The 8,218-nt window shown below is 36.1% G+C and overlaps 1 protein-coding gene across 1 annotated transcript in view; it reads left to right on the top strand.

Moving 5' to 3' along the window:
• Positions 1–8,218, top strand: part of LOC107086931 (usherin-like) — a gene marked incomplete at its 3' end in the record, with an annotated part of 93,161 nt that overhangs the window by 66,918 nt on the left and 18,025 nt on the right. Inside the window, exons 17-22 of the mRNA XM_015378222.1 lie at positions 850–1,075; positions 1,214–1,348; positions 3,015–3,195; positions 7,426–7,589; positions 7,696–7,854; positions 7,967–8,195. Of these exons, the coding sequence (XP_015233708.1) occupies positions 850–1,075; positions 1,214–1,348; positions 3,015–3,195; positions 7,426–7,589; positions 7,696–7,854; positions 7,967–8,195 (1,094 nt within the window). The remainder of the gene's footprint in view (positions 1–849; positions 1,076–1,213; positions 1,349–3,014; positions 3,196–7,425; positions 7,590–7,695; positions 7,855–7,966; positions 8,196–8,218) is intronic.

Here is an 8,218-nt window from a genome sequence, read left to right as displayed (position 1 = left end):
TTTTTTCTTCCATTCACATTTCTATTGATATCCTGTGAAAGAACAGTATGTAAACGGTCAGATTCTTGGTCTGGTTGACTGTTAGACAACTCTCAAGTCAGCGGTCTTCTCCATCATTGTGTATACCATAATGTGACAGTTCCTTATCATAATCCCTTTTTTTTTTAGAATCCAAAATTTCCGAGAAACTTTATTTTTTTGTTCTCATTACCTGTAAAGTTAGATTGTCCAGAAAAAGAGAAATATATTGGTATGTTTAATGGCTGCAACAAAAAATTATTTTGCAAATAGATTAATCTGTTGATAATTTTTTTTTATAAAAAAAAATCAGAGGTTCATTAAACTGAAGTTTAACGAACCTCTGATAGCCAGAGGTTCATTACAGGAGACTTTTAAAAAATTAAACCAGGTGAAACTAAAACTTTTCCACTTGAGAAGTTCTGGTTAGAACATATTAACAGACAAAAATATAGATTTTTTTAATCATTAAATGTAAAATATTTATATATTTTTTTACATTTTTGGTGTAATTACTGCCCTTAATTTGATACTCTGTCAGCTAAAGGCATGTTTTAGACTTTCTATACTCCGGTTAATGATTAATCAGTCTAAGTATAATAAAAGTTTAACGCAGTGACAAGAACTGCAGACAATAAATAAGAGTAAATAGAGGACAAGCTATTAAATTGCATTAAATGCATTTTTTTTTATTATGAGATTAAGTGTATTTGCTTGATAATGTCAATGCTGCAGTTAATTTATTTTCCCTTATATCATCCATATTTATGATATGTATTACCTGCTCCCTAACTTTCTGTCCCCATCATTGATTTTTGTTTTTTTTATTAGGAATATGTACAAGGCCATCATTGTGATTCATGTCGTCGTGGTTACCACACCCTTGAGCATCGCAACAGCCTGGGCTGCCTGCCGTGTCTATGTGACATCAGTGGAACTTTGTCAGAGGGTGTGTGCAGTAAGAAGACAGGACAATGCCCCTGCAAGGAAGGAGTCGAGGGAGCCCACTGTACCAGCTGTATTCCAAACTACTATAATAGTAGTTTGGACCATGAGAGTAAGAAAAGTCAAAACTGAAAACTGGATTCTCTTCAACATGTTAGGCCTCTTCCTTTTAAATAAGTTTAGAAGCTTCACTTTTATTGTTATAGCTTGATACTTTGTCACATAAAAACCTTGTTTCTATTTATGTCAGGTTTTTCACAGGGCTGTGTGCCATGTATCTGTGACCCCAGGGGAACAGTGACAGGGTCAACATGTGACAGCAACACGGGGCAATGTGTTTGTATCCCATCGCGACAAGGAAAGGACTGCAGCAGCTGCCGACCTGGTGGGTTGAAAAAATGAATACATTATCAACAAGATTAAAAAGGAAATTAAAATTGTTTTTATATTTTTGTGTGAAAAATAGAATATAAATAATTCCAGACTTTGGGTTTTGGAAAGTTCAGGTTACTTATAATTTTTTCATATTTTTTAGTCTCTCTTTCAATTTTCTTCTTCTTGTTGCTCAGTTGAAACAAAAATGGTCTTTATTTTACCTAGTTGTTATCCTGAATCGTCTTATGTGATAAAGCATCAAGATACTTGTAATGGTGGATCTGAGAACAAAGGGCAAAACAACAAAAAACAAATAATTATCACTTCAATAAACATTGTACCTCATAGAATATATTTTATTTAAAAAGATTTGTTTTATTTTATATTCCGTTAACACTGATGATCTAATTTGATCAGTACACACAAGAACTGTTCATCCAGAGAAATGTTGTTTTATTTGCACAAAGTTTTAAAAGCTCAGGTCACCAGGATGTCTTCTGCCGCTATTCAGTTCTAATTTTCAATTTTTGAATTGTAGCCATTTTCTTTTAGTACCTTTCCTCTCGGGGACTAAATAAAAGATGTTTACTGCATATTCGAATTAGCCAACCTATCAAGTTACTTGACATTATGACACGAAACAGTTCACATTCCTACATCTTACTCGGACAAATGTTTTTGGACTCTGAGAAAGGCATCTGGGTGGCATCTGAAACAGATAGCCAAACCCTTTAGCTGAATCCTCTCAATGTGGAGGAGAAGCAGCTCCAGACCATGCCTCTTCTGCATCACAGAGCACCTCTCTGAGGGAGTACCAAGCTACCCTGCAGAGAAAACTCATTTCAACCGCTTGTGTTTGGGATCTTGTACTTTTGGTCATAATCTAGACTTTTTTTACAGTAGTTGAGGGTAGGAAGTGAGGCCATTTGGTTTAAGGCTCTATTCACCACAACAGACCTGTCTGTGTCTGCATGATACCAGCTCCGGTACCATTTATCCCTCTATTGATCTTTCTCTCCCTTTTCTCCTCACTTTTCAACCGGATACCTCTATAGACAATTGAAGTCCTCCAACCTAAAGAGGACAAGCCAGATTTTTTCATGCAAAATACCATGGCCTCACACTTAGAGGAGCTGATCGTTATCCCAGGGGCTTCACACTCAGCTGCAAAACACCACCATGCACACTATAGGATATGTCTGTAGGGAGCCAGGCCACTTGAACTTCAAAAAGTAGGAATGAAATCCACTGGTCCTCAAACCAGATCCCCATATTAACCGGACAGGTGACAGAGGACAGACGAACCTGCTCTGCTTGTACAGTGACTGTGGTCCCTAGTGAAAGGATCCCTGACTCTTTACTCCTGGAGCGCCTCCCACAGGTCACCATGTTGCACACAGTCAAATGCCTTTTCCAAGTAATCAAAACACACTTTGATTGGTTGGGCAAACTCCCATGAACCCTAGAGCACCCTGCAGAGGGTGTAGAGCTGGTCCATAAATGGTTGCTTTAAACTGTATGTAGCTGCACTGAAATACTTTTTCCTTGTATTAATGTAAGCCACACTGTTTAAAGTAATAAAGCTGTTCATTTTTGTTATGTGTTTCTTCAAAATACTGCGTGGCATGTTTGACTCCAAGATCAATTTAATTACTTTTAAACATATTTTTACACAGGCTTCTACCTCAGCCCAGATCATAGCATGTGTTTGGAGTGTGACTGCCATCCTATGGGAGCAATGCAACTTAGTTGTGAAAGCCAGAATGGACAGTGTGTCTGTGCTCATCCCTCAGTGGGAGGAAGACGCTGTGACCAATGTCGTGAGAACTTCTTTGGATTTAACCCTGGTCTGGGAAGGTAGGCTACACAAAATCTCTCTTATGTTGGTGATGAAACCATGCAAATATTCAGTCATTCATATAATATATAGTCATCCATACATCATAAATTAACTGTAATGCTGCTGTTTATGCTGCATTAAAACAAAAGTTATTAATTCAAATATCTATTTATAGAATGCAGTTCTCAAGGTACAATCTCTGGAGAAAAAAAAAAAATGTAGAACAGTGAGCAGACAGATGACTTACACCAGTTAAGAACTGCTTTGACCTTTACTTCTCATGTTGCTACCTGCAGGCCATCTTGCATGCTCACAGAGCTTAAAATGCTCATCCACAAATAACCATTCATTTTGGACACAGTATTAAAAGGACACAGTATTAAACTTGTCCATACACACACTCTACAAGGTTTCATAGTAGATGGATTGACCACAAACTGTTTGACCAGTTGTCCACTCTGTGTGTGTACATTGGTATATTGATGCGTGTTTTAGCTGACCTTGTCTGATAGCTTTAGTTTCTGGTGTGGCTTCATTAGAGGTGACATCAGGCTGTGTCTGAGATCTTTCATCTGTGAAGAGGATGGAAAAGGAATGAGATTAAAACACGCATTTATGTATTGCTCACTATTTTTAAGATAGAAAAAAAATTTTTCTTAAAAAAATAGTTTAATGGAGCAAACCCTAGAACAATTGGTTTTCAATAATTTCATAATTATGATAGTTTTGTTTTCATACTTTAATGAATCCTTAGTTAACTATCTCTACTTTGAAATTGTACATAATATGAATAAAAATAAACTGGTCAATATTTTAGTAACTTGTTCCTTAAAGGTATAGTGGAGGATTTTGACGTACCCGCCCTCTCCACTTAAAAAAGAAATGCACATGCGAACCCCCTCTCGAGAGGGAATGCCTATTAACATGTGAGAGCATGGTCGGGCTCACTTCTCCTCATGTACACTCTGTTTAAAAGTTGCTGTTTGCATCACTCATACAAGCCAAAAGATTTGCACTTTTACCACTATATCAGACTCACCACCGTAAGTGGAAATGGGGACAGCCTTGTGTAAACATATCAGCAGAATGATTAGGAGGACCACTTATTTTCATAATCCACCTGGAAAAAGAACGTCCTCTATACCTTTAAATCTTAGAAGTTCCCAAACACTGAATTTGATTTCTGAATCCTGAAATGTTTATTTCATTTATTTATTTTATTTATTTATTTGTTTATTTATTTATTTGTTTATTTATTTCGAACAGACAATAAAAACAATCAAGAAAGAAAAAAAAATTTGAATGAAACAAACTTAAGGATGAAAATATAAAACAAATTATTTTGCCCATGTGACATGCAAATTTTATATTTTCTGTTCGAAAAGGAGCAGGTAGAAGATACATCTTATAATGTCCTGCCCCTTTCCTACTTGTCAATTTATCATCAATTAACTGTCAAAACATCAAAAAACAAAAAAAAAAAACACTTGTTTCCATTCCACATGATGTTTAGCCATGTACAATTATTTTAAGTACTATTTATGTCATCAATTACATTATAGACTATTAAACAGTCATCTTATATAGCATATTTTGAAATGAGCTCGGTTTGATAAAGGGGATTGACACAGAACCAATGCACAGCAGGCTTTTTGCTTAAACATCGATTGAAAAGAGCTCTATTAGATGAAATAAGCTTGGAATATTGTTCAATAGCCTACCTGTATTTTAAACTTCTCTCCAGTTTTATCCCTGACCTGTCTCCTATGTTCTTTGATTTATGTATTACTATGTATTTTTTACCACTTATCCTTACCCAAATCTTCTTAACCTTTACAGAAGAGCTTTATTTATGCTGAGATTAAATTATAAACATGTGGACTATTTATACTAATTGAGTTAGTTCTGATGTAACTGATTGCACTGCCTTTTTATTGGGATATCAGAGTTAAGGGGACTGATTGTGAATGTACTGTAGACTTTAAAATTGTATTTGTTGAACATTTTAAAAGCCTTTTATCCTTTTTCTTTCCACTTCACTATAATGATGTACTACTATTCCAAGAGGTATAAATAAGATAGGCTCTATTTGTAATAAAGTATAAGTATAAAGATTATTTTGAAGTTTGATCTCATCATTGTTAACTCCAAACTTCGTTATAAAATTGGCTTTATTGGATTCTCTTTAATGGCATTAAAATAGCACAAACAATAAATTTTTAGGCTCATTGATGGAGGTAAGACTCGGTGAAATGTTGGTGTTTCTCCTTGGAAAAGGGAGTGAAGGTCGAGTCACTGTGGCATTTTCTGTATCAGAGAGTGTATGCTTGTTGGTGCACCAGTTGACAGGACAAATTTGCGCCTCTTTACGAGACTCTGGCTTTTCACACTGCAATAAAAAAGGTGTACTGGTGTTTGTGTGAGAGAGAGAGAGGGAGAGAGACTTATAACATGTGAGTATAATATGCAGCAGAATAAAAACACACATCAATAATGTCTGTGAGTAGGTGACAGTAGCCTGGTTCTTACCGTGTCAGACTGGTGTGTTTGAGTGTGTGCTAAACGTTCTCCAGCACACAGAATGCACCACACGTTTTTGTGTGTTTGTAAAGGTGTAAGGTGGGTGGCCGTATGCTAACCTACTGTCCTGCCCCTGTGGGGGTAACACCAAACCAGTGACCTAGACACAGACACCGTCAGAAAAATACATGCAGCCTCACAAATGGACACTCTTTGGCAACTCTGATGGGTATGAAGTTAATATCACAGCTATGAGGCGAGATGGATGGTGGTTAGGATTTCCCCTCACAGTGTTAAGGAGATGACCCAGCACTTCTCACTGTGAAGCACACATACAGTAGACACACACTCAATCTCAAGTCCTCTTTAAACATTTAAAAAGTTTCTTTTTTAAATTCATTTCTATTTCATGTTTATTCTGCAACATTTGGAGAGATTATTTAGAACCGTGATCTACCTGTAAATATACCCATGATGAGAAGTGTTATTAAAGATTTTAAATCAGATTTGGAATTTTCTTAGATTATTACCTTTCAGCTCCAAGCCACAAAAAAAAACTTCATAATGTATTTTTCAGAGACACTGAATTTTGAGTTTTTGTCATCTACAAAAAGATCTCTCGATGTTTGTCGAGTCTGTATGATAGTTTCTCCTTCTCTTTCTGATTACATTTAGTATGGCAAGAAAATGCCTCATACTATTGTTCCTTTGAACTCATGTACTGCAGCCTCATGGAAATGTGTGTTAGAATAACACAGGGTTTCCACAGGTCGTTAAAAATCATTAAAAGTCATTAAATTATTATTTTTTAAATTAAGGCCTTTATTGGCATTAAAATTCATAAAATTTTTAAAGTTGCATTTAAAATGCTTTATTAAAAAAAAGTTTATATAAACAATTTTGTCAGATATTATATCAGATATAACTGGTTCCACGTGTTTGTGCGGAACTGCTTCCAGTTCCAAACATATATAAAACCGTATCTTCAGAAAAGAAGCTACAGGCGGAGAAAAAGCTAGGGTATGGGAAAATACAAATTTCAACAAAGGTGGCTGGAAAACGAGGATTTCGGGACATGGATATGTTTATGTGAGAATCATGGGTACTTGTTGATGGCATTAATTCAAAAAGCATTAAAAATCATTAAATTACAGTTACTCACTCCTGTATAAACCCTGTAACAATAGAAGTAGGGGACAGGTTGTAACAAACTCTACATCTAAGTTCTTAATTCTAAAAGTGGTTAAGATATCTCTAACATCAAAACTTTTTGGTCTGCTTTAAGATGATTGGAATTGCTTCCCAAGATTGTCTACTTTTCTGGTGGCAGGTATAAAAGCTAATCTGGACTCTAGTCTGAATTAGATAAGTTGTTTTGTAAAATTTATATATTATATTAATCCTGTTGTGCAATAGTGAGGGCATTTGAGATTGGGAAAAGGCACACCACTTTTTCTAAAGATGTGATTGTGGAATGTTTTATTGTGGGGAGGGGAACAAGAAAGTCTAATGTAAGCGTTCAGGTGTGACCATAAACAGGTTTTATGGTTTTGGGGTTTTTTGGGGTAATTTAGAAATTATTAACCTCATAAACATTAGAGAAGTTCTGAGACAGAAAGAACTTTGTTGTCCTTCACAGAACACTATGAACCCTTAAAGTTTACTGATTCTGTACTGAATGGGAAATACATTATCATAACTCTTCTTCCACTTCTGTTTTTCAACAGATGTCAGCCTTGTGCTTGTGACCCATTCGGCAGTCTCAATAGTTCATGTGATCCAGACACAGGTGTGTGTACATGTAAGCTGTTGGTAACTGGAGATAAATGTGATTCATGCCAGCCTGGAGCCATTTCATTTGATCCAGAGAACCCCTTCGGATGCAGCAAAGGTCAGGTCAATCCGTTTTGATTTGACTGATGCAGTTTAGCTGCTTTTGAAATTAATATATTTTTATATTTCTCTGATTCCAACATTGTTTTGGTTTCTCTGTGCAGCCCCTTCCCAGCAGCCTGCACCACTTGGTCTGGCTCCTAGTTACTCCTCAATCTATCTCTCGTGGCATCCACCTGACTCCCCAAATTCACACAGACTCAACTACACTCTCATGAGGGATGGACTCTCAGTTCATACCATTCAAAGTCATTTTCCATTTAGTATGTATCACTCAAGCTTTTCAGAGGTTTTATTGTCCTTAATTTTAGTTATATGGTATGAATATTCTTGTCTTCATATTTTCTGACATAATTTTATATTCTTTTTTTTGAGAACTGGAATCCTTTGAAGATGGTAATTTGTTTCCATTTACCAACTACTCCTACTGGCTCATAACAGCAAATGTGGCTGGTGAGACAATAAGTGCATCAACCTCCTACCAGACTTTAGGAGCACCTCCTTCTGCAGAGCAGCTTGTCTTAAACCTCCTTGGACGACCAGGTCCATACAGTGCAAGCTTTAACTGGAGCATACCGAGAAATGATAAAGGTCCAGTCCAAAGGTAAGGAATATGTATTAGAAAAA

This window comes from Cyprinodon variegatus, unplaced genomic scaffold (genome assembly GCF_000732505.1).
Source record: "Cyprinodon variegatus isolate N-32 unplaced genomic scaffold, C_variegatus-1.0 Scaffold167, whole genome shotgun sequence".
NCBI lineage: Eukaryota > Metazoa > Chordata > Actinopteri > Cyprinodontiformes > Cyprinodontidae > Cyprinodon > Cyprinodon variegatus.
The sequence above is the reverse complement of the archived record's forward strand: the minus strand, read 5'-3'. Positions and strand labels throughout refer to the sequence as shown.